At 38.1% G+C, this 26,319-nt stretch overlaps 3 protein-coding genes across 7 annotated transcripts; all 3 read right to left on the bottom strand.

Annotated features, from left to right (window-relative positions):
• Nucleotides 1-1,272: 1,272 nt before the first annotated feature.
• On the bottom strand, nucleotides 1,273-2,334 carry LOC103713644 (putative CCR4-associated factor 1 homolog 11). Its single transcript, XM_008800650.6, has one exon. It carries the CDS (start codon nucleotides 2,206-2,208, stop codon nucleotides 1,378-1,380), a length of 831 nt encoding a protein of 276 aa, XP_008798872.1. The 5' UTR covers nucleotides 2,209-2,334; the 3' UTR covers nucleotides 1,273-1,377.
• Nucleotides 2,335-3,793: 1,459 nt separating this feature from the next.
• LOC103713643 (ubiquitin-conjugating enzyme E2 variant 1C-like) lies at nucleotides 3,794-14,933 on the bottom strand. Of its 5 annotated transcripts, none has more exons than XR_005506946.3 (6): nucleotides 14,748-14,903; nucleotides 9,749-9,888; nucleotides 8,464-8,589; nucleotides 7,895-8,044; nucleotides 4,386-4,441; nucleotides 3,794-4,291 (listed from the first exon to the last, which is right to left on the bottom strand). XR_005506946.3 is itself a non-coding variant. In XM_039115899.3 (5 exons), exons 1-4 carry the CDS (start codon nucleotides 14,779-14,781, stop codon nucleotides 7,904-7,906), a joined length of 441 nt encoding a protein of 146 aa, XP_038971827.1. In that variant the 5' UTR covers nucleotides 14,782-14,903; the 3' UTR covers nucleotides 3,794-4,291; nucleotides 7,895-7,903. The 5 variants fall into 5 exon arrangements, 3 of the variants coding, with proteins under 3 accessions (XP_038971827.1, XP_088564320.1, XP_026662972.1); XR_005506947.3 differs by having other exon boundaries at nucleotides 4,386-4,450; XM_039115899.3 differs by lacking the exon at nucleotides 4,386-4,441.
• Nucleotides 14,934-25,172: 10,239 nt separating this feature from the next.
• Nucleotides 25,173-26,074, bottom strand: LOC148700378 (protein GL2-INTERACTING REPRESSOR 2-like). The gene has a single exon (XM_088708458.2). The coding sequence runs from the start codon at nucleotides 25,650-25,652 to the stop codon at nucleotides 25,266-25,268; it is 387 nt and encodes a 128-aa protein (XP_088564584.1). The 5' UTR covers nucleotides 25,653-26,074; the 3' UTR covers nucleotides 25,173-25,265.
• Between the last annotated feature and the right edge of the window lie 245 nt (nucleotides 26,075-26,319).

Genomic DNA, 26,319 nt, shown 5'->3' on the forward strand with positions numbered 1-26,319 from the left:
GCTCAGTTGCCGAGGGGGAGGAGGTGGCGGGCTCCTGTTTTGCATGCCTGTGGGGTTTCTCCGTTGGCCATCTGGTGGTCCTGTCCTTTCAGCCCTCAGGCGGGAGATTATTGCCATCTTGGGCCAGTGTGGCCTGCTAACCCCTCCCTGGCCCAATACTATTCAACTGGGCCCTACAGTATTGGGCCCGGTCTGTATTGGGCCCGGACATTATATGCCTTATGTGGTATACTGAATTCAAGTATTTGGCCATTCATCCAATACAAACAATTGTTTGCTTATACTTCTGCCTCTAGTCTAACAATAATTAATACTTGATTTGATTCCCATGGTACTCAACTTCAATCCATGTCTTGGAAAACATCTCCTCTGATTGATGTGCCTTCCATGCTTCAGCTCTCATGTTAACAGGCAAGCAAAAAAAAATGATTCCTATATAAAGTATTCAGAGTCGGTTTTACCTTCTCCAACTCTTAACCTAAAACTGGATTAGAATTTCTGTTTGTTCATCCAAGGCATTACCTGGCATTCATTAGAATCCCAATAAAAGCCACCAGAAAACACTATATCAAGCTCATGAGTTGGCGCCCTGCACTTTATATCTCCAAATGCACCGTCCTTCATGGTTCTTCCACCAATGGCAAGCTTAATTTCACTAATTCCTCAATCCTCTGTAGCCTGACAGCATGACTCGGCAAACTTACTACTATCAGATAACAATTGGTGCTTTCTTTTCTTATAGATAGGCAAGATCTTAAGGAGTGGTTGGTCTTGTCTGTTTCACTTCTGAAAATAGTCAAAGTGAGACCAAACTCATCAGGAACCAAAGTTATACTAGAGCAAACTTTCCTTATCCAAACCTTCGCATAGCTTGTTCCTTCAAAATCCCAGCAGTAGACTAAAGATAAACCATCTCGACCCAGACTTATAGTGGGAGATCGAAAGCAAGTACTAAAATCTCTGGAGGCCTGTCCTCAACTTGTGTCCCAATTCCTGCCATGGAAGCAAGCAATTTCCTTTGGAAAACCCAAGATTCACCTTCCCTCTCAGTATAATAACAAAATATTTAGACAAATCAAAGAATCAAATTCATAAAGGATAAACAAGAGAAAATACTCCAAAAATTCCATTAAAAAACCCTCCAATTCCTAAATGATCCTTCTAATTCCCTGTTCTGTTAAACTGTGGAAGTGTTTAAAAAAGATATAATAACCGATGCTTGCAGTTTTATCATCAAAGAACCAATTTTTACCTTCCTTCAGATCCTTATAGTCACCAAAAAATTAAATTTCTTGACAGAAGAACTACACAAAGAATGAAATTCACATAAAAAGAAAAGAGAGAGAGGAACAGAATTAATATCATCTTTTTTTCATATTAGAAAACTTCCAATCCATACAGAATTCCGGCGTGCCTCTCGTCATCATCCTTGGCAAAGTAGAGCTCCTTCATCCTCCGAAACGCCTGCCATGTGAGCAAGCTATCGGAGCCGGCTTGGTGGCACCGCCCGGCGGCCCGATCGACCTGCAGCGTGCTCGCCACCCGGTCCAACCCACCATACAAGCTATCGCAGTACTTCATCATGTGCTTCATGTCATACACTCGATTTCCAAAGAAAACCCTAACGAGGCCCAAGAATTCCTCCATGGTCCTGGGCAACTTGCGGCAAGTCAGGGTTTTGATGAGGTATGCGAAGTCGTAGGCGCTGTGGAAGGTGACCCAGCTGACGGCGGAGTCGTTGCAGACGAGGCCGGAGGACATGAGGAGCTCGGCGAATCGGCGGGAGTCGACGCCGTGGGCGCGGTTCTTGTCGAAGTCGACGCCGTTGGCGCGGAGGAGCTCGACGGAGTCCGGCGAGTGGCGGTCGCAGCGGGGGTCGAAGTCGCGCAAGTTGAACTCCCAGACGAAGCGGATGGCGCCCTCGGTGCCGAGGTCGGGGAGCTCGCCGGCGGCGTCGGAGAGCGTGAGGCCGACCTGGATGAGGTGGAGCGCGTCCACGTTGGACTTGAGGAGGGCGTACCGCTCCGCGGGCGAGAGGAGGAGCGGGTGCTTCCGGGGCCGGTAGACCACGCCGGGGAACTCCGTGTCCATGGCGGCGAACGGATACCGGTCCACCGCGTCCCGGATCAGCGCGAATTCCGACTCGAGGTTGTCGGCGTACACGGACCGGATCTGGACCGGTCGTTTGGAGGCCTCGAGAGAAGGCATAGCGGCTCGAACCGAGTCGGTCTTTTTACCTACGTTGTCCGGTTTTTTCCGGTTCGCGATTTGGTGGTGAGGAAAGGTGAGGGGGGCGGTGGAGGTCTTTTATAAAGAAGAGAGAAGGGGGATGGTTCGGCGAAGAGAGGAGGAAGAAGTGGTCGCGTTTCCTTTCTAGGGCGTGGGGCCCGCGCACCGGTGAGCGTTTCGATTGGATCAAGATTCGGGAAACTCGTGGATGGGTGGTGAAGATGCGATGCTTTGGTGAGTGGGTCCCAGCGAGGGGTAGAGCGTTACTTTGGCGTTTGTGTGGAGTGAGGATCGGCGTGGGCGTGGAAACCGTGTGCTTCATTAATTTCCGGGTTAAAGAAGGTGGCGGTGGCTGGAAAGAGGCGTGGAAGATGAGGCTTGACCGGTTTGTCTTCATACGTCGCCCTCAGACTTGGTCTTTGGAAGATGGGTATGGACGGATGCTTCCCCCCGGGTGAGGCAACCACTTTCAAATTCCAAAACGTGGTTACATATACACGCAAGTCAATCATGAGAGAGTACATCCATCCGATGTGTGTCACTGGATGGGTCCTGGTTGTACCGGATAAGCATACGTTGTTCCCACTTTGTTTTTATATGGTGAGTCACGCTCCAGGATAGAGAAAGGTGCATTGATGTTGTTATTCACATGCATGTAAAGAAAGTTTTAATAGAGTTTTTCTTTTTTTTTTTTTTTTGCTGAAAAAAGTTTTGATAGAGTTGATGGGGAAACTGAAAAAAGGAATAGTGATGCTGTCCAGGGCTGTTAAACGAAGAGAACAGGTCAGACTCGGAAAAAAAAAAAAAAAAAAGAAGCTCAAATAAAGAGCACAAATCCACCGTTCGATCGTGCAATGATTCAGATTGAAATTTATGCGGAGTGAGATCCAGCAGTCGAGTTGCGAAAAAAGAACAATTATTCTTTTGTAATGAAAGATGCAACCTGGACTTCCCAAACTAGACTGCGTTTGAACTAAACAAATCAAGTTCGAACCAGGCGGAAAATAATTTTAAGGGGAGACTAAATTAGATCCGGCTTAATAAGACTCAATAAATCATTGGATCATATTCAAAAGTAATTAGCGTTTAAAAGCAAGCAATCGATAACTTGATAAACAAATGAAAATAATTAATTTGCATGATATATTTAAATGAGTTCATTGTAGTCGTAATGGATGATTTTAAATACGCTCCTCGTAAAGTAAAGTTGTGGACCCCTTTTCTATCATCCAAGAATTCAAAAATATCTTGATCATATGCAAACATGGTTGCACTTGCTCTTAGTTCTTTGCTACCAACCTTCCACAAAAACATGATGATCCTTCTTTCACCTTAGATAGTTCCATACAATAGTGGCCAGTTGATGAAAAGAGAAATCATAAATCTCTACACCAACAACTTGATTAGTAAGAAATTAAAACTCCATCTTTTACTCCAGCAACCTGCTTGCTCACCATGTGTCAAAGGATAAAAGATTCACACAAATCACAATCCTCCAAAAACCCATTGTTTTGCACCTTCTGATGCATCAAAACTAGTGACAATCACAATCCTTGTAAACTTGTGAACCATGCAATGTTAATTTACGTTCTTATTCTGTCCTCACAAGTTTGTGGGAACAAAGGATATTATTTTCCTCCAACAGGGAAACTAGGCTATGGTCTGAAAACAAAGGGTTTCAGTAGTATCCTCAGTGGACTACAATAGACACTGCACCAAGAACATCCTCAGCAGTGCCTCAGTTATTCCATATTCAAACTGCTGACAAATGAAACGAATACTTTTCTTCTGTTACTGCTAAAGAGACTCGGAGATGTTTGGAAATAAAAAATTAGCCTGTAGACTTGTTGACCGACTGCCCAATTATGAGTCAACTTCTCATGGTAGCTGACCAAGTCGTGGAACAGCAATTAGTGCTGGTACTACACCATAGCACCAATAAATTTCTTGACCCGGTCAGCCACTCTCGGTCTTCACCAAATTTCGTTCTACATCTCTTTCGATTCCTTCCACTTTCCTCTAAGTTCCGTGTCGTTGCTGCCTCTTTTAGTTGTACGAGTCACTGTCACAGGATCAAATCGAGCGCCAGGTAATATTTTATTAGCAATATGAATCATAAAAAAAAATTAACTACTAAACTGATCACAATATAATACCTATCAGGCAGGGAGGAATTCTTCCGGTACCTCTACTTTCCTCCGTATTTCATCAACTGTTCATGCTAGAGACAAACATATGAATATATATATATATTGTAATATAGTTCCGACAGATGAAACGGATATGGATAATTCCAACAAGATTTTGTTCTTGAAAGAAAAAATTATTTCTTGATGTACTTCATCCAATTAATCTAGAACCGGAACAAAAGAGAATATATGTTACACCATAATTTTGAATCTGTCAGGAACTGAAATTTGAGAAGTCCATCTAAATCTTGAATTGAATTGTATTGAGCCTGAAAATAAGTTCGGTGGTAGTTTTGGTTAATTGCTCGTGAAAATTAACTGGATTGATTGTGAGCCAGGATAAAATAATCGAACTGTAATCCTATAAAGATTATAGTAAAAATTTTCAAAAAAATTTCCTAAAGAAGGGACTTAGGTGCAGAATTTGCACCGAATCACTATAAATTTGGTTGTATTTGTATTGCATGAATTGTTTGCATTAATCACTTGCATATCTACTTATTAATTACTCGTTGCACTCATATTCACTTATCAAGTTTTACTTTGTTGCATTCCACTTAAAATTTTCGAAAAGCCTAATTCACTCCCTTCTTAGGTTGCATACTTGGGCAGTAGAGGAGACATGAACTAGAGCTTTAAGTGGGCGATCATGTATTTCTTAAGGTAACTCCTGCAAGAGGAATTATGAGGTTCGGAATCAACAGTCTCAGGTTTGTTGGTCTTGTTTACACCACATCTAGAGTAATTGCCTATAATCCGAACATCAACCAATAACAAGCCTTAAAAGGCCATCAAGTATGGATCGAGTAATAGCAGATCTTCAAAAGTAACATCTTATGCAGCCAAAGAAAATATTTTAAAAGAATGTCAATCTTCAAATACTAAGGTGCAAAGTCAAAATTGGTCAGAAAGATGCGGTATTCAGCCAATAGGCCGAAGATGTACGTAACCATCAAGCTAAGTTGCATTAATTAGGAGGTCATAGTTGTACTCGATTAGTAAGCTGAAATACATGGCTAGTAAGCCAAGTACTTCTAGAAGGATGCCAGCCTCCTATCAAGTATCGGAGTAGGTTGAAACACTAAAGTGTAGGCTGATACACTAAAGATGCAGTCAAAATAACAAAAGGGGTGTAAGCCGAAATACTAAGGATGCACATCTATACACCAAGGGAGGTGCAAGTCGAAACATCAAAAGTACAAGCTGAAACCTCAAGGATGCAGGTCGATACATTAAGAGAGTGCAGGTCGAAAAACCAAGAATGCAAACTACTATACCAATGGTGCAAGTAGAGTGATTGTGGTGTAGAATAAGGGAAGCTAAAGTTATCAGCATAGGATAAGAAATTTAGTGGAACAGAGTCCAAGGATGGTGGTTAAATAGCAATAACTACTACACATGAAGTGGAAGTAGTACTCACACTACCTAGATCGTGAGAAAAATAGTAGCCCACCATGCATGTTCATAGTAGCTCATATGACATAGAATAACAAGGATATGTATCAGAACTAAGTAACACTCATGTCATCGCTACTTAGGATGTGAGTGAAGTGGTAGCACTACCTACCATGCATGGCAAGAATGACCAATGTTGCATAAAGTAGCAAGGATAAGTATCAAGGTTAAGTGATGACACATATCCTAGCAATTAATAAGAGCCATTTAAAAATATTGGATTGTAATGCTAAAAAACCTACTTCGTAGGGATTAATTGCGATACTAAAAAGTCCTACGGGGTTAAATGTGATACTATGGATCTTGCCAAAAGGATATTATGGTCATAATTAAAAGATTGTTGAGTTAAACATAACATTTTCAAATAGAACTCATGAATATGAAAACGTATATCTAAGCAATATTCAATGTTCTAGATTGGTTTGCTGAAGTAGAATGATTTTATTTATATGCTTATTATTAGACAGAAAACTTATTTAATTTATTTTATGAATTATCCGGTTAAAGAAGTTTTACCTACTGGATAGTTAAGTTTATTATTTGGTCTCTTCTTTTCTTACACATTCAGAGAATTGGTCGTTGATGAGGTGTTGCCATCGAAATGGGATTAGAAGCGTGAGCAAAACAGAGTGACATGGCTTAGAATTAGAATATGTATTCATAATTTATTATTGAAGATATTTTATAGGTTTCTTATTTTGATGGAAGATTCTTATGAACAAAAAAAATTCCTCCCATAAAAAAAACAAAAAAAAAATTCTGAATATTTCTTAGTAGCCAGATATATTATTTATTAAAATTTGAATTTGAATTATTTTTATTTTATTTTATTACATTATTTATGATATCATGTTGAAAGTCTTGTATGCTTCAGTTGAGTATGCAGCGGTCATTACATTTGTCTCGTGATTTCGGATTCAGAACATGACACCACCAACCATTAATATTATATTTTAAAATAGTTTTAGTAGTATAGGTCATAATCAATAGTGTAGTTGTTTAAATTGGATTTGAGAGGAGCAGTGTGTGTGCATGTTTTAAATGCCATTGTAGTAAGGCAGTCGAAGGATTATATAATAGAACTACGGTATGCAGGCCTCATAAATGGTTGCAAATGCATTTAGCATTTTTCTAATTATTTAAAAATAATTATATTATATTAAATATATTGATTACAATGTTAATGACAGCAATAATTTCTAATGGGTAATATAAAATTATTAACAAAGTAACCAACAATTAGTGCTTTTATTGCTTAGTATCTGGTACCTAATAGCAATAATTCGAACATAAGTACCATGGTCATGGTAACCTGATGTAAAATTATAATACATTATATCCTCATCAACTATCTCACCTATCAACACATTCATCCAATCCTATCAATACCACAACATTATAATTGATGTTTATGATATTATATTATAGTAGCATTTCAATGTTTCCTATATTACACGACAAAGCATGTAGTCGAGACCAAAGAATGAAAATATAAAACAAAAACGAGAATCAATTGGCATTATATCCGCACACATTCCATTATTATTATTATTATTATTTTGGTAAAAAAAGAGGGAGCATAACCCAAAAGAAAGATTAACCTTGCTGAAATTCAACTCCCATTGCGTCTGCCTGTACATTCATTAGTTGCTGATATAACAAAGCAGTTGATATGCTTAACGTGCATGAGTCAGATACCCTATAGAATAAAATGTGAACTAATTTTGGGGTTTCGCGTTTCGCATGAATATAAACCTACAATTTAACTGGTATAATAAAAATAGTAAAGATTTGGAACTTCAAAAGTAATAACAAGGAAAGAAATCAAGAGCTCAAAAATGATCTAGTTTAACTAGCTTGGACTGAATAGTACTTATCACAATGATGAACATTCCCATTCAACCATCAAAGTTGTAACACAGTTTGCCAAAAGACAACAGGTGTTTTGAACGCATTATGAGACCATCTTTTGTATTCAAGTTTTTGCAGGACCACTAAGATATGGTATAGGATTTTCTTACTTCCACATACTAGAAGAAGGCGCCTTCAGGGGGCTGAACAAGCTTCCGACTGTGTGGGGCTGCCATTTCCTTCTTCAGCTGGGTCAGGATGTCCTCCATGGTGAATTCCCTCTGCCAATTTGCCAGCATTCCAAACTTCTTGGCCTCAACCTGGAACACTCGCAATCTCAAGTTTTCATTCAGCAGTATAACGAAGACCACTAACAAAAAGATCTCTAATAGTCTAGAATATGGCTCCTAAGTAGGGCTACAAATGAACGCAAGCTGTTCATGAACAGCTCGGGCTAAGCTTGGTAACAGACTGTTCAAGTTCAGCACAACTAAAAGACAAGCCAAGTTTTAACATTTTTTAAAGCTTGGCCCATAGCTTGAACACCTTGAGTTTGCAAAATTGGATAGAAGCTAAGCTTGGCTTGATAAGAAGCTTGCCCAAGCTTGCTTGAAATGATAGGTGAACCAAGCTTGAATATACTCTGTCAAGCTTGGCTTAAATTGCTTGTCTGTTTCTTTATCATTATTGTGCTGGTTGGAACTACCGTAGGAAAGCATAGTAGTGGTTAGAGTGTTACAACTCCAGTCTCAGGGTTAACACACGTCATGTTGATCCGCGAGTGAAAGCGAACACTTGGGGGCTTCTCTGGGTAATCTTTATCACAGAAGAGCTTCAACTGATAGATACGACCTTCGTGTACCGACTGCAATTCAACAGAAAAGGAAAAGAATATCAATGACTTCAGCAGGTGTCAATATCACTGAATTTACTGATAATAAATAGCTGTGCTGAATTGAATGATTATTCTTAACCTGACTTGGGTAGTTTGCAACTGTTAGGTTCAAGGCAAATCACGTCCAGATAAACATATAATAAAAAATAGACCATATTAAGAACATGAATTACTTAATAATCTTCAACAAAAATAGGCATATGGACGGAAAAGTGGCATCTGATTTTGATAGTACAAAGAGATTGGTTCAATAGCAAATTGAAAGACAGTTTTCACATGGAAGTCCTAGAGTACAAAAACATACAAGAAATATATATCACAAACATGAGAACCCAAGCAATAAGCAACAAATCATAACTAGCTACAAGGAACAGCTCACAAAGCCATATTAAACTACCTAGAAAAACCATACTACATTTCTATACTAAATTTCTCAGACTAACCAAAATCAAAAGATATAAGAAAAGGGTCATTATAGCCCTGTCTTATAAGGAAACTGTTCAGGCACTTTGAATAAGAGTCTGCCATTAAGTGACTGAGTATCAATCCAGTGGAATGAGAAACATAAATACTGACTAATACAAGTATCTGTCAATAAACTTAAAAAAGTTAATAAAGAACTCGGTGTGGGATTTACTATAAGCACAGTTTCTTCTGTAAGATATACAGATGTCAAAAAAGGTTATGCCATTAGATATTTAATAGGTCAGAGCCCCGAACTAGTTCATAAATAATTTTACAAGTCCTTGTTCAGATTTCTGATGTTAGCTTATCTTCCAACCACCATTATAAACAGATAATTCCTATGGTGCTTCATTTGAACAAGCCTGAAACAGCATGCAAATATCCAAAACTGTTCCATAATGCATCAGGGTACAGCCAACCAGTAATTAGAGATATTGGAAATTTCGAAGCCTCATATGTAAAATAAATAAATAAAATAAATAAAATTCTATCAGATAGGCTAACATACTAATGTGGTATGATGAATGGGATTTCACAGAAATGATGTGGACTGAAAAGAAAATACAGTAAGTAACTATGAGCAAGTCCCTTTAAAATACAAATGTCAATAAGATCGTGCCACTTTGCAAGTATATGACTGAATGTAGATAAAGCAGAGGTATACATTAATTGGACCAATAATGGTCCCTGTCCAAGATCGCATGTAAATATCATCTCCATCATCCATTCCATAGCTTACTGTGCCATCTCCAATACCTTTCTCTCCACGTTCAAGTTCCTCCAGTAATCTAAAGTTTCGAGGTACTGTGCAATAAGCCAAGACAAATAAAATGCATCATATGTATTTCAAAATTCTACAAAATATAAAAGTAGATTTATTCGGTGCAGTGTGAAAACAGGGCGAAAAGAACAACAAAAGGTTCACTTTTAGATGAAATAAGCAAAATCTGTCAGGGAAATCAACTCAGCAAGTGCATCAACATTTGGCTGACCAAATAGGAAGGATTTGATTGACAACATTAATCCCATCAGCTGGTGACTAAGGATTATTCAATCCCTTTGATGAAATATTTTGCAGCACATCAATGATTTAGAAGACTGTTGGCAGTGATGGGCAGCTAGAAGCCATTTAGTGCATAAGAAATAAGCAAATACCAGAGGCCAGGGTGGCCCAAAATTAATAAATTCATAAAACTAATCAATATAAGAAATAATATGCAATATATTATAATCCAAAAAATGAATCATATCATATAAGATGTAGAAAATCAATGTGGGGCACATGAAAATTTAAACAAGAAATAAATATTTCAAAAACAGAGGGATGCCATCTTCCATGTCTGGTCAGCAAAATCTACAATTAGCAAACGATATCTGGTAAGAGAAAGGAAAGAGTAGAGAATTCAACCTGAATTTGCAGTAAAAGCATATGGAGCAAAGTGAAACAACAACATAATCATAATCTAAGTTTCCGCAGTCTGACAATTATAAATCCATCAATATTATGACAATGATTTAACCATAGGCATACAGTTGAAATATAGTTTGAGGCTTTGAGCCATTCCCAACGTCAAAAAAGATCCATGTCTCGGAATAAAACAAAGTTCACTTCCCAAAAATTCAGTCCACTGTGGTAGCAGCACCAACTAAAGTTGTTTTAACCATACAAATTGGAAGGAATGGTGATAATTCTTCTATAGTTCCTCTGTTATAAAGATTAATTATTAATATTAACTTAATGCTAGGAAGTAGCCTTCTTGCCAGCAGAAAAATAAAAGAATATACTTAAGGGCAATGATTCATTCAGCCAAAAGATCTCAGACAGAAACTTACTAGTATACTCTCCAGATCAAGTCTGATGTGTAATTACAGAAATACAGAAGTTCATAAAAGGTGACCAAACCTGTTTAGTCACTTATATCAATTAATGATCCTATGACATAGCAGTCAACTTCAGAACATCCAATAAATTACTAATCATCAAAACTTTCCTCCTACAGATATTGAGGGATGAAAAAATTCTCACACATACACATCACAGATGAAACCTGAATTTCTACAGCTCCAGCTTTTGAATGGAAACAGAGAAACTTGAGTTCAACAGGCAAAAATGCATTTATTTTCTGACCGAAAATCCATGCATCAGATATGCAAAGATATGAAACAAAACATGACATATCCAATGAGAACATTACAGTTATCAGAAATCCATGAATATCCATATGAGGATGCATAAATCTCACTTGTAAAGACCACTAAAATCTCTGGATCAGATTAAAAATAAAAGGACAAGACTCCATAACTGCAAGACAGAACTTTGTCTACTTTATGAGATTAATCTCAGGGTCCTATTGGAATCTATGCAAGGGAAGCCTCATAAAAAACCAAATTAAGTGCTCCATGACAATGGAAGCAGATTGTCGTAAATATACTGAAGACAACCAATTTGGAAGTAGAGAAGTTTCTTTAAACCCAAATTATTAGTGGATCCTCCTATAAAATGTATTTGCATCTTCATAACACATATGAATCCCTTATGCAGAACTGACATGCTTAGAAATTCACCTACTTAACTATTCACACTACAAAGCCTTTGCGTCATATCAAAGATAACAACAAACTCTCGGATTTTTTTTTTCATTTGATAAAATGCTGAACTTAGTTTTAAAACTCATCAGAACCAATGTATATTATTGTTCATTGCTTGTCCATTAAATGACAAAAGTTCCTTCACTTCTAAATATGCAATACTAAACAAAACTCCTTGTACAAAATCATGGATTCACCTTAAAAAATTCCACAAAAGGCATGGACCATTATATGCCTATGCAAAATTGACATAACATATATTAATATTAAAGCAATGAAAGAAAAAAACATTAAAGACCTGTTTGGATTTTCCTATAGGATTGGGATGAAAATCCTATAGGACTCGTCGATTGGGCCAGTACAACCAGTAGGATCACAAGACTATAGGCTGCGCTAAGCCTATATTCATAAAATTTCCAAGAATAGATTTAAAGTGGGCCAGCCTGAATCCCATAAGAAGGAAAAAAAAAGATCACAGCAAGTCTTTTTTTCTCCCTACAGGAATGGGTTGGAAAAGGTCTAGTACATGGGCTAGGCTAGGCCTTATATTCTGTAATCCTAGAAATCCTTTTTCCAATCCTAAGGATCCAATAGGATTATACAAACATGCCCTAAATCTAGCATTCATCCAATACTTATCCTTCAAAAGGGAAAATCCATAATGAATTAATAAATTATAAAACACCAAAGCCGAAAAGCTAGTCAAGGTTTCATAGATAATACCAACATCACTTGATCCTCCGGAGCTGATCGGCATGTTGTAGAGAGAGAAATCTTAGAACAAGAGATGGCAAGAGAGACGTGGAAATAGGAACAAAGGAAAACTGATGAGGAAAAGACAGACTAATAAAGATGCATAGTATGCGCTGACACTTGATGTACCACATTGGAAGTTTCCATCTGTAGGCCCACATCTGGTAGGTGTCTGATGTCAAACAAGGGTTCAAAAGTTGGCCTGCTATCTTCACCCTAGCCTCACTACCGACATCCCACCATCTGAGAAGTAGTGTGGTCTCCAAAGTTTTAAGGCCATATCATCAATGACTGAAGGGCTGGTGGTTGCTCTCTTCGATGGGCCCAAACAATTGTGTCATCTAATGGCTGAGATCAACTGATTCAGCAATCCCTCTCTCTCTCTATGTATGTATATGTATTATGAATACATATTACATACATACATAATAGCCTAGAGTACGGGCCTATCCTAGGATGCAACTTGAACTGCAGGTGCTGGATTAAAGGCTAAATTGAACTCAACCAGATTGCTGACCAAACTTAACCTGACGAATTTTAGGCTAGATCAGATCAAGAGATGACTTTATATGGCTTTTTTTGACCTTTTTGGTTACATCCCCCAAAAAGAATCTCATTACAACCTTACATATGATGTTACAAGATATTTAAAAACAAGAACCATAAAAACAATTTTAGGCTAGATCAGATCAAGAGATGGCTTTATATCGTTTTTTTCCTTATTTGGTCACATCCACACAAGAGTTTCATTACAACTTACATATGATGTTACAAGATATTTACCAGCAAGAACGATCAATCCTAGAGGAGATTAACCCAGTCAAAAGTACAAGTTGAGTGAGGTGGAGTTTGTGTAAACCTGATGCAAGTTGCACTCCTAGAGTCTATGCATGTGAAAATGAAGTAGGATAAGATAACAGAAATCTAGAATTTTTTTTTACATTTATGTTAAATTTCATTATTATACCTCTATTACACTCAAGAGTACAACTTCACCCTCAAGCGACTCCACTTGTACATTAATTCTCAATCTTTCTTCTTAAAATCATGACCTTAATAGGGACACTGCTCTTTTAATTTTTTCCTCTTCATCTTATCATTGTTGGGCACTACATCTTCACATTTCCAAGTGGCGTCAAAAGTCCAAGATGTCATGAGCAACATCACAGTGGACTGCAAATAAGAATGGACCTTCCCCTCTCTTTCAGCCATTAAATTTGACATCTCCAAGACAACTACAAGTGGATTCAAAAGAAGATTGAAACTTTAAACAAAAAGTAGACATGTCAGAAAAGGGGAGGACACCAGCTCTAATGTTAGGACTGAATCTTGGGGGTAAAATCTAACATTATAAAAATGATATCAGATAGAAGAGAGAAACGTTTGCAGAATTGAACCTAAATTTGCATTAAAAGCATATTTTCAAGGTGATACAACATCATAATCAAAATGCAAGTTTCTGCATTCCATAATCATAATCATCTACCTCTATCAAGAGGCAAACAAATATTCATGTGAACATGTAAAAACCTCAAATATAGAGACCTCCACATTCTCTGTATCAGATTAAAATAGAAAAGACAAACGATTTCAATTATTGCAACATGGAAAACTATCTCTATATAGTACGACCTTGTTCTCAGGGTCCCATTAGAATCTATGCACAGAGAGTCCTATAAGAATTAATTGCCTATCAAATGGCTCATGACTACTGAAGCAGATTGATAATAAATGTACTGAAGGAAACTCATATGGTAATAGAGTAAAAGGAAATTGAACTCAAATTATGAGTGGATCTTCCAGTGAGGCATACATGTATCTCAGTTTTAATAAATACAAACCCCTTATCCAACATTGATACGCTAAAAAATTCACCTGCTTGACTAAGAATTCACAGCATTAAATCTCGTGCATCAGATTAATAATGATGATGGTGATGATGATGATAATGATAATGATCATCAACAAACTTCCAAAAAAAATCGTTCAATAGTATGCTGAACGTAGAATGCTTACCGATTGCCCGTTAGATACCAAACGTCCGTTGTTATTTAAAAGATACAAATTTAACCAAAATCCCTAAGACAAAATTAAGAATTCACCTACAGAATTCCCCAGAACATGATCGGATATCTAATCCACAATCAGCATACTATATATCAACTGTAAATCAATATAATAGAGAAAAGACATCAAATCCAGCATTCAATCCAGATCACTAATCTAGAAGGAAAAGAAATACACAACTGATCTATAAACTACAGAACAACGGAAATCGCCGAAGCCGCAACGAAATCGGTCGAGGTTTCAGACGTCATTACCTACAACACTCGATCCTCCAGAACCGATCGTCATGTCTTAGAGAGAGAGAGAGAGAGAGAGAGAGATGGAGAGAAATCTCGGAGATGGGTGGAAGTAGGACTGAAGGGAAATCGAGGAGAAAAAGACAGGCGAATAGAGAAAAGTACGCAACCCACGCTGACCCGTGGTTTACTGCATAAGGCGGTCTTCCTCGTGCGTGAATCAAACGGCCAGAATTTATCCACGAATCTCCGCCCTGGAAACTTCCGACATCCCACTGTCCGAACTTAGCACATACGAAGAAATCATGGAACGATCAAGATCAACTGTTTCGGTGATTCGTGTGTTAAAAGTGAGCATTCATCCATGGGCTCTATAACGTGAGCATGAAGCTGACCCCAACCCTCTTGAGCTGTAGCCCAAAAGCCAATCCGAAGCTAAAGTGGCGTAACAAGCCACAAGTCAGCCTGGGCCTCTTTTCAACGTAATAGGGATGCAACTTGGACATGTTGGGCTAGATTAGGATCAACTCAAACTCAACTTGGTTTTTCAACTAAACCTAACTCTACTTTTTGTTCTAATCCGAAGCTAACTTCTTTTAGCAATACTTAGGCTTTAACCCTAGATCTCCTTAAGGACAACCCCTTAAGAGAGAGGTGCCATCCAACTAAGGTAATACTTGTTGGCTCATCAAAAGATAACTTGATTACGCAAAAATTAGGTCTCATCGGGTTGAAAGGATTGGGCTAGGTTAGTTGCTTGGTAAAAGGATTGAATTGAATTTGGAGGTGATAAGGCAAGCTTTAGTAAGGTAAGATTGGAAGCCGGCTTTAAAATTTTATATCTTTTAGATATCTCTACCCCTACTAACCAAAATCATGGCAAAAACACCTAAAATTTTATCCAGAAATCACGAAATATTAGAAAAAGGGGCAAGCATATTAAATATATATGATATATTTGAGCTGTAACTAACTTTTTCTTATAAAGTTAAAAGGAGATGAGTATTGTTGGTGTTGCGGAGACGGCCTTTGGCCGGAGCCTCACACAACAGCACAACCCACATTAAGCTAGCAGAGAAAGAGGACTGCGTTCCTTCCGAAGTATGTCCGCTTTGGGCGCTCCGGCCCGCGCGTCACCACTGCCCTTTGGGCGTTCCGGCCCGCACGTCCAACGCAGATGGAGGGAGACCACTGCCCTCACGGTTTTGCCCTTCAAAAGGTGCCTCAAGAGGAAAGGATTTCCATCCCCCATTTAAGGCACAGAACCTTTCCGCTACTAGCCGATGTGGGACTAAATTCAAGGCCCCCTCCTCCTCCCGCAACATAGCCCCCCAGCGGGAAGGTTCTTGAGCCTCCGCAGTCCTGAGGGGTAGTCAACGGTGGGAGGAGGCGCCCCCTACCTGGGGCGCCATCTGTTGCGGGGACGGCCTTTGGCTGGAGCCTCACACAACAGCATAGCCCACATTAAGCTAGCAGAGAAAGAGGACTGCGTTCCTCCCGAGGTATTATCTGCTTTGGGCGCTCCGGCCCGCGCGTCCAGTGCAGACGGGGGGAGACCACTGCCCTTTGGGCGCTCCGGCCCGCGCGTCCAGCGCAGACGGGGGGAGACCACTGCCCTCACGGTTTTGCCCTTCAAAAGGCGCCTCGAGAGGAAAGGATTTCCATTCCCCATTTAAGGCACAGAACCTTTCGCTACTAGCCGATGTGGGACTAAATTCAAGGCCCCCTCCCCCCCCCCAAAACAATTGGCTATCAGAATCAAGAGAGCATTTTATCTATTAAACTAAGCCATGATTTTATGGCTCTCTCCTTAAGCCAATAATTGAATCCTACTTGGCATCATCTTAATCGTTCTCTAATTAAAATTCAAACTCCGCCATACTAACAGTCCGACGGGAGAATTGTATCTTCTTCTCCCTCTTAGGCCTTTATCTCTTTGATTTTTCTCTCCCTAGAGCTTTAGCTCTCCCGTCCCATTTTTTCCTCCCCTCTTACATCAATTCCCTTAGATATAGACACCACCCCCCCCCCCCCCCCCCCCAACACACACACATATACACGCACAAAAAAAAAAAGCAGCCTCATCAAAGATCCAAGGAGGTCCCCAAGGAATCTCTTTTAATAAAAAGTAGTGTGCCAAATGCAAGCCTATCCACCCGAAGAAGTTTCTCAACCATCTCTTTTACTTTGCTTTTTGTTAGATTCATATAATGATGATGCTAATTTTGTAATTTGATGGTCAAATTATTGCACCTTGATGATAGATTGGCTTGCTCTTTTATTCGTTTTCATATTTTAACTCAATTGTTATGTATTTACTTATTAGCACGTAGATCTTTGATTTTTCTTTTTTTCGGTATTTAGACAAGTAGATAGAGTCTGGGATCTCTTGATCTTACCCTCTAGAAACTTTCCTATATTACAAAGTCCGTAACTGATAACATCCTAAGATGTATTATAGCTAAAATTCATTGTTACTAGGCCTCATCCGTCATTGCTTATCCAATTGGCACATAGTGGATGCATCCTAGGCTCTTCTATACAAGGAAATACAACTTATACCAATGGCTAGAGAGAGCACGCTCCTACTTAGTCCTTTCCCAATAATATCCTCAAGATTTATCTAGAGAAGAATTCCATAGATCCGTCTTATTTATCTACTTTTATTTCTTTTTTTCAATTTTAAGCCATAAATAACTGTTGGCAACTCCAAACAACTAGGGATCATGGTTGAGACCCTCTCTGTAGAGGTGATAACAATATATTTGTACAACGACAATATTTTTCTCCAAGAAAATTATACTAATTTGAAGAATACTTGACTTTTGGGACATATATAAATAATTTTTTCATGTTGTAAGAGGCCCATACAATGGAAAATGGTTTACTATTTTAGTTCCTCCTTACTTTCAAATTTTAGGTATTGAATTTGCACCAATTAGATTATGATGTGGCAGTATCAAGGATCCTATACACATATACAAGCTAATTTATTGATCATATCTCTTAATAGATTTATATGAACCTGCATAGTGACGAGTGGGGACAAATAATTGATAGTTCCTATTTGGGCTATGTAAGATTTTATATAGGGATGCACATGAAATGTGCCACTCTTAAATTTCAAGATCAAGTATTTCAGAAATTAGAAAACAATTTGCTAACATAGGCATCTTCATAGCATAATAAGCTTTAGATCAACTAATTTTATATAATTAGAATTCCTTTAGAAGTTCTAGAAACTTACCAACTTTGTTAGTAGCCCTTTCATCTTGAATGCTACAATAGCTACTACAAGAATTTACAGAATCCCTAGTGGTCAAAAAATGTTGGAAAAAATTGAAAATATGCTTCCAATTATATCCTTCGCATTTTTAAAAATGTGAGACAAGTGTCTGCTAATGCAATATCCAGGATTTTATTCTGGCTACCATGATATCTACTTCTTAAAGTTAAGCTTTATTATAGTTATTAAAATCTTATTCAAGTTATAAAATACTCATTTAAAATATATTGTCATGTTTCAAATTTCAACAATTATTTCTTTTAATAAAAAAGTTGATCCATTTTCCCTTTGATAAAAAAGAACAAAAGGAATTACTTATTTTATTCTTTGTAATATTTTCAAAACCATTTTGTTTAAAATATTTAAAAATATCAATAACTTTAACATATTCCTATATTTTTATATCCTTACAAATTCATTAAAATATAGACAATTCTATTCATATTGCAATTAAAGTGGGATTTAATATGCACAAATTTTTAATATTTTTATATTATATATTTTTCTTTAGATAATTTATAATTTTAATATATTTCTAATACAAAATCTGGTCAAATTAGTGATCAAGACCCTTGGTCATATCAATCTCGTGCATCCTTACATGGTACTGAAATTGAATGCTAAGCAAGCATTTTTATTTTGGGTCAGCTAATTACATCTTCAAAAACTACTTTTGACTCGTTGCTGGGAAAAAGAAAAGATAAGCTATAAATTAACATCCAGTAATTTATCATAAATATGGAGAAATTTTTTTTTCCAGTATTTTTTAGAAAAGCTACTAAAATAATGTCATGGATTCTATGATAAATGCGAGCTATAAACTAATACTTGGCATTTATCATAATTACGAGGTAAAGCATCATTTTTTCTAACATTGCCACTAAAATAATATTGCAAATTTTATGATAAGGATGAGCTACAAACTAATACCGACAATTTATCATAAATGCAGGCCAAAGTGTAATGCTGCTAAACTAATGTTGCGGATTCTATGATTTCTTTAGCAAGCTAATCACTTGAAAATACTCTTTCATGTATTATTGGTTGATTTTGGTACCTCTAAGTAGCTTTGTTGCAGTTGGTTCTATGATAACTTGCTATTTTGTTTTATAGCAAGGTACAAAAAGACCTAATATGAATTAATAATAGGTTTAATGTATACAAACTAATTTGATCATCCTTCTCTCTTAATGCATTTTTGTGAACTTTCCTAATCAAGGCAGTGGTTGATACTTGTTATTCGGGGTAAGAAAGATTTCATCTAATAATGTAGACAAAATATGGTAATAGGCAAAGTGTAAGAGATTCGAAACAAATCTCAACTATCTCATATCCTATTAAGTAGGTTAACTATCCCCATTAATAATGTTCACTAGCTTTGTGATGATTTGATTCTGTCTCACCTTCTCATAGAGAATTTGAATTAGAGCATAAATTATTTCAAGCCAACTTTCGCTTGAAAAATGAATGGTAAAGTGAACACAATTTTTATCTCTACCTTATTCAGCAATGAGCTAAACTAGATCATGTAGCTAGTGGCCTTGGCTCTCAAATCTTCTAATATCGGCCATCATGACCAAAGTAGCAGCAGCTTGGGAATAATCAGATTCCTCCTTAGCTATTTGTACTTTTTCTTTCACCTACTATTTCTCCATCGTCCTCAATCTTTGTCATTGCCTCTTTTGTGTCCTTGTGGGAAACAGAGGGTTTTAGTAGCAATTAGAAAGGTAGCACTTCAACTAGACCTTGCACCATTGATTTTGAGAAGGGACTAGTGGCTTAACAATTTTGAGCCTCTATTGTGAGCTGGAGACTGCAACTCTCACATAATGGCTTTGCCCTTCATTGTGCTCAAAATGCCCATTTCCTTTTGGACAACCAAGTGAAGAGTTGTCGACTCCTCTTATCTTTTAAGCCACTATCAGACTTAGGTGAGACACACTTTTCTGACACCAAGACTCTTAGACTGATCTTTTTTTATTAAACAAAAGATCCTTCCATCTTTTGCTGCTTGCTTGCAACTTCCCTCTTATTAGCCGCTCTTCAAGATTTTATAGGCATGCTTCCATTGTCTGCATTAGAAGGTCCCACTTCACAATTATCCTAAATATCTAGCTTGTTAAACTTGTACCAATAGTATTTATGCTTGTAGAGTAGCTCTTTCGACTAGATTGTCTCCCATCTTATAATTCTACAACAAGAGCACCTTCCATCGAGATATGGATACTCTTTATTTTTAGTTCAATAAACTCCGTCTAGGTATTGAACCAAGCCAATGCTTGATCGATATCCTATCCATATCGATCTACCATATTTTAATTGGTATCAAGAACCTCAGATCCACTAAAGTTACATTTATCTCACTTTTGGGAAAGGACCTCTATCCACCAGCATCATGCCTTTGTTCTTCTCTGTAAATTTCAATATTCCATCCACAATTGCCTTTGAGATGGAGTTCTACAGGACAATGTAGTTGGTGGTATGGTGACTCCATTTGTTATGCCATTTGTAATATTTCTTGTCCCTTAACTCTTTTAGCTGAGGAACTTTATACCCTTCAGGAAGCCGAATCTACTTGTTCTTAAGCAAATTATCAAAAATCTGCTCGATCTTCATAATATTGGAAGAGTATTTCATATCTCCTTTTGGTAGAGGTTGTATAGGCCAATTCTAAGAAGTCGACTTGCTCAAAATTTTGCAAACCTGTGGTCTTCCTATGTGGATCTTTGTCACAACAATCTCGTTGCAATCATCCCCTTTGAGATTGCATTGCTCGAAGTCAGCAGCCTCAAAGGTCGAAATCTTGTATTTAGGGTTCAAGGAATATGTTCGCTAGATGCTTTCCTCTATTCCTCTTCCTACAATATGGTTTTGCAATTCACTACCTACGTCATCAACCGGAAGAGAACGGTAAACTTCTACCCTGCAATTTTTTTTCTTATTCCAAATTTGGGTTGTTCTATGCTATCTTCACATTCTCAGCCTTTGTACGAGAAGTATAATAGCGATTCTTAGCTCTCTTGAATGGAACCATGAACCGTTTAATGAATTCACTAAGCTACTGAAGTAGACTAGCCAAGTGAGCTATCAACAACTTTGGGCTTAATCTGATAGCATTGTGCATGGAATTGAAGCTCCAGATCTTGCAAAGTATGAAAAGAGTTCAAGAGAAAATTTATTTACTAAGTGAAAGCAAGCCTATTAGGAAATGGACGAAGCTTGAGAAAATCATTATCATCAGCTTTGTCGCATTGTACTAAGAATCAATCAATATAATACACTATAGATAACTTATCATCTTCTGAAAACTTCAAGAATTTTGGAGCTTTATATCCTCATAGAAATTCATATACCTAATCTACAATTCAGGATATGGTTTTTGATATACCAACCTTAATGCAGGCCGATACGTGCACACTAGTTGGTCTCATACTATCTCAACCAACTGTGCAACGTTCAAATTCTCCCTCTCAACTCCACGGATGGTAGGTTGAGTAGGGAATGCCAGTTTTGCACCAACTGATAAAGAGGGTTGTTGTATACTTGGAAGTCACCATGATTGTAAAATGATTGCCCCCTAACATAAAAATTCTGTGACAACGATTGCTAAGGTAAAGGTGGTGGAATATGTTAAGGTGTCCCCCATCATATAAATTAGGTACCACAAGTTGTTGCAATAGAGGTGGTGGTACACATTGAGGTTCACCCCTAGCCCTTATTATTAGCCAAGACTGTCTTAAAGGTTAAATATTCTGATCGCTTGCCCAATAAGTCGACCTATTCTTGTGGTTAAGATTGTAGTTGGTGAAGCATCACCAGCATTCCTCTACATAGGATTCTAAGGATCAGGATGGTTATGGTCCACCCGAAGCTCACCTGATGACCATGTGAGGCTTGTAGCATTATTGACCAATGGGTCTACTAGATTGTTGGGAGTTCTTGCTCCAGTGTAATCTTCTTATCACCTTGATCTTGAAGTTCAACGGTCTCACCATGATAGAATTCGGCCTTGCTCTTATCATAGGCTGAAAGTTTCTAGAAATCATATCTCTATAGCAACTTGGCATTCCCATATTGCAAGGATTGATGGGCTGAAATGCAATTAGCCCTATTCACTATATTATATACTAGAGTAAACTGCACTTAAAAATGACCAGTCAGCACTGCAACAAGTTGATCAACATACTTTAAAACTAAAGTCGATACAGCCTCATTCTGCTCCATGAATGGTCTTACTATTGTGGCCACTTAGCTGGTGATCACTTTCAAAATGTCATGTTGACCCTCTTCCATGTGGATTTTGATTTGTGCAACCACATCATGGAGAGAACCAGCCTGAGAATGAGTCATCTCCTACTGGGGAATATGGCTCTCTTGGGCAAGTTCCCTCAGAGGGGTAGAATCTGCATGATTGTTGAACTTTTTAGTTCTCTGTGGAGCTGCAGGAGAAGACCCTGACCACCCCAGTTGAGAATTTGGAGACTCCTCGATGTGAAACAATGAACTACCTAGTTGTCCAATTATGAAAACTTTCATCTTCTTCTTTGGTGGCATGATGACAACTACACAGTTGTCCAACTGGTAACAGTGTGATGATGATTACATAATGTCCTACGGAAGATAATATAAAGATAACTATACATTATCCTACAGGACATGCTAGAAAGCTTGTTGCCACCTTTTTCATCTTATTTCGACAAGTTAGGAAACTTAGAATCTACGAGGAGCTCGATGGTTGAGGTAAAAGGCCATTTTTTTCTCCAAGCTTGACTAAATGAGGCTTAAATGTGTGTGCATGAATGCCACCAACGTTGGACTAGCCAGAAAGGTGTGGGTGAGAGGGAGGATAGAGAGTAGTATGGATCCAGGTGCCTTGATTTATAAGAATTTTCGTCACTTTCATACCACCATTCAAAAGAGAAGATGGAGATAGATGAGAGTGTAGTGCTGGACTATGGTAGAAATATATAGTAGATAAGGCATCAAAATTCATGGATAAGGATCTTTCTCTTTATTAAGGATTTGATAAATATTTCACATAATTTTTTCAGGAGAGTAGATACTCAACCCAGCATAAACCACTCTAAAATGTTACCACTTTTTCATGGTCAACCAAATATGCCAAAACTATTTTTTTCAAATATCATATTTTTAGAAATTAATTTTTTAGAAAAAATATTCTAGTGAGGAAAAATTCTTCCACCAAACCAAACAAATCCTTTATTTTGTAATGGATAGTTACCCATCTGGGAGTTATATGGATCAGGGAAGTGATGGTGGCTTTTTCTCTCTCGCCGGAACTGGCCCATATACTTGAATACGAGGATGCCGTCTGAAAGGAGAAAAAGGTTCATGAATGTTTTGACAATGATGTTTGTACTTCTGGAAATCTTAACTAGTCTACCTTTCTGGTGGTGAAGTAATAGATTTTTCCTGTCTTCTACAACTTGTGGTTGGGTTTGGTTGCAAGCTAATGCAATGAAGCTTCCATCTGACACCTTAAAGTGTATGGTGTTTATATATGTTAGAGGAATGGGTTGTGTAAAATGAGCCAGTCCTTTTCCATGATGGATTCATGTCTCCTCTTCATTTTTATGCTTCTAGGTTCTTGATTTTGACGAAAGCATGAGAAGGAGATGCTTGGACTTCAATCATTCTCATTTGGCTCTTAAAATGCATTTGTTAGGTGAAGTGCTCAGGCAGAGAGGTAATGTCCTTGGAAAAGGGATGACAGAATGCAATTGGTTGTGTATGGCCCAAATTGAAGTATGGCAGTGAGATACCCTTTGCATTTAGTCGTACCATGATGTTAGTATTGTATGCATTTAAATGGAAGGATGAAGAGAAGGGTAGACATAAATTGGTATTTATCATCTGAAGTTATCGCTCTCATTACTCTCAACTGCCTCAATTACTGGTGCATTTATTTGACTTTATGGGATTTCAACCCAAAATAGTGTTCCCTTTCAATGCCTCTAACCGTCCTTCTCTCCCCTCCTCACCCCCAACACCCAATTCCATTTCTGATAACAGTCTCTCCCTCTTCTTCTTCTTCTTCTTCTTCATTTTTTATTTATTTATTATTTTCTTGGCCGATACATATGTTAGGAAACTCTGCATGTAGACCTAGTATATTCAGCTTGGTTTCAATTTTGCACACATTAATATCAAAAAGTTATTACACATTATACCTTAGGTTTTGAGGCAATATTATTTCGATTAAAGCCACATGGAGAGACCTTGGTAGGAAAAGATATATATAAGAAACATAAGAGGACTTACTATTATTAAGTCACGATCGTTCACCTAATTTGTTGTCGAACTTTAGTTTGGATGGTACGATCCCTTGCAACTTGAGGTAAGGGGACATGTTTGATCCCTTGCCCTCATTTTGGCCCAAGTTCTCAATGTCTCAGTTAACTGGGACCTGGGCTCCAGCCAGATTGGGAGGATTTTGGCTATAGGCTACAAGTGGGGGTTAGAGACTCTCCCAGTCTTAAAAGAGGGTCACCCACCTGATTCCACTAATTGGGTGTCTTACCCACTATTTTATGAGATGCAAAGACAGCTGTTATGCTAGAATACTCATATGTGGGTTTAATCCAAACACTGCCTCTCCACATGACTTTTTTTTTTTGTTGATGCATGCAATTAAGTTTTGTTATATGCCAGGTATAATGTGGTGTTTTATTCTTCTTGATAACAAAATTGATAGGATAAGCTACTGAATTGAGATTGGCTATTATCCTTTTTTGCATATGACATGCATTAAATTTGTGCCTAAGCGTAAGACAATTTCTATGTAAAAAGGTTTGTGTGTTGATGCTGCTACGCCATGCATGTATTGAAGAAAAACATGTATCCTATGAACAACACTAATTATCCTATACTGTAGATTAGCGAGAAAGAGAGGAAAATTACTACGTATATATCCAACAGTTTGTATGATGATGCTGGTACGTCATGCATGTATTGAAGAAAAACACGTATCTTATGAACTACAGTACTAATTATATAAGGCTATATTGCAGATTAGAGAAAAAGAGAGGGAAATTACTACGTATACATATTTGATGTGAAAGTTTGGCCAGGATTGGCCCGTTTACATTGTCCTCAGATAGATAGATGGATAGAGAGAGAGAGAGAGAGAGAGAGAGAGAGAGAGAGAGAGAGAGTGGAAATGGAGAACGTAGAGACTAAAAAGGATGTAGTAGTACTAGTAAAAGCGGCAGCAGTTAAACAAGCCACCTTTAACTCTTCCTGGTCTTGCTGTTGTTACCACGGTGGAAGTCAACGAGCACAGTGCTCTTGCATTTGGGGCACTTGGGGTCGTCCTCGGAGAGCATGACGTACATGAGGCACTGTGGGCACCCAGCCAGAACCATCGACGTTGCCTCCGGGCTGTTCGACTCCTTCTGCTCCCCCTCCGACGATACACACGAGCTTGGCGGTGACACTGTGGATGATGATGATGATGACTTGTTGGGGGAATTACCGTCAACAGCTACAGCCCTGCTTGATGGCCCTCCTCTTCCCCTTGGTTGTGGGGGTGATAGGTTCACCTTCAGCTCCACCTTTGGGCTCTTCCCATTGTTACGGCTCATTTCTGCCCTACCTGGAAAATGAGAACCATCCATCACAGTTAATCACATCACAGAAGCCTTGTGTACTAGTTGAATGGTGGAGAAAGAATTACCTTTAAGGTTTGAGGCAATTCTCCTAGCCTTTAAAAAGGTGAGGGGTGATGAGAGGAGGTGACCTTCTAAGGGTGGGGAATGGACAAAAGAAGAACCTCCACCAAGACAACAAGCATGTTAATGGTTCTAGCTCTGAGGTGGTGGTGGTGGTGCTGCTGCTGCACTTCCCATGCCATTATATAAGAAGAGAACTGAAGAGGATCCTTTAATTCATCCTTTATTTCTTGGTGTTTTGATTCTATTTTCCTTTTCTCATTTCTAATAAAGAATTAAGAAGGGTAGAGGGTGCCCAAGTGATGGGAATTGAAGGACCGAGTGGGAAGTTGGAGCTTCAATTGAGGAGCCTAATTTACTAATTGTCAGAAACAACTAATAGTAACAAGATTTGCAGTGTGGGAAGGTGTGGAGAAAAGAGACGGAGAAAACTACAGTAAAACTGCGATTAGAGAATGCAATATTTCTCAGTATTAGAAAATGGAAACAGTAACACCCGTGCCATCAAATTACACATAGTGCAAGTACATTTAAAAATTTCGTAATAACAAAAGAAAACTCTGCCATCTGCATTTCCTTCTTCTATCTCTATTGCTGGCTTTGTCTCTTTAAG

Source organism: Phoenix dactylifera, chromosome 12 (assembly GCF_051530095.1).
Source record: "Phoenix dactylifera cultivar Ajwa chromosome 12, Ajwa_hap1_PhDact_Kaust_v1.1, whole genome shotgun sequence".
Classification (NCBI taxonomy): domain Eukaryota; kingdom Viridiplantae; phylum Streptophyta; class Magnoliopsida; order Arecales; family Arecaceae; genus Phoenix; species Phoenix dactylifera.

What these genes read in the sequence shown, in the direction of transcription:
- LOC103713644 (XM_008800650.6), bottom strand. Translation starts at nt 2,208, where the DNA reads ATGCCTTCTCTCGAGGCCTCCAAACGACCGGTCCAGATCCGGTCCGTG.
- LOC103713643 (XM_039115899.3), bottom strand. Translation starts at nt 14,781, where the DNA reads ATGACGATCGGTTCTGGAGGATCGAGTGTTGTAG. An exon ending in CCATTATTGGTCCAATTAAT is followed by an intron (nt 8,590 to 9,748) that starts GTATACCTCTGC and finishes GTTGAATTGCAG; the next exon opens with TCGGTACACGAAGGTCGTAT. An exon ending in TTAACCCTGAGACTGGAGTT is followed by an intron (nt 8,045 to 8,463) that starts GTAACACTCTAA and finishes CGAGTGTTCCAG; the next exon opens with GTTGAGGCCAAGAAGTTTGG.
- LOC148700378 (XM_088708458.2), bottom strand. Translation starts at nt 25,652, where the DNA reads ATGGATGGTTCTCATTTTCCAGGTAGGGCAGAAATGAGCCGTAACAAT.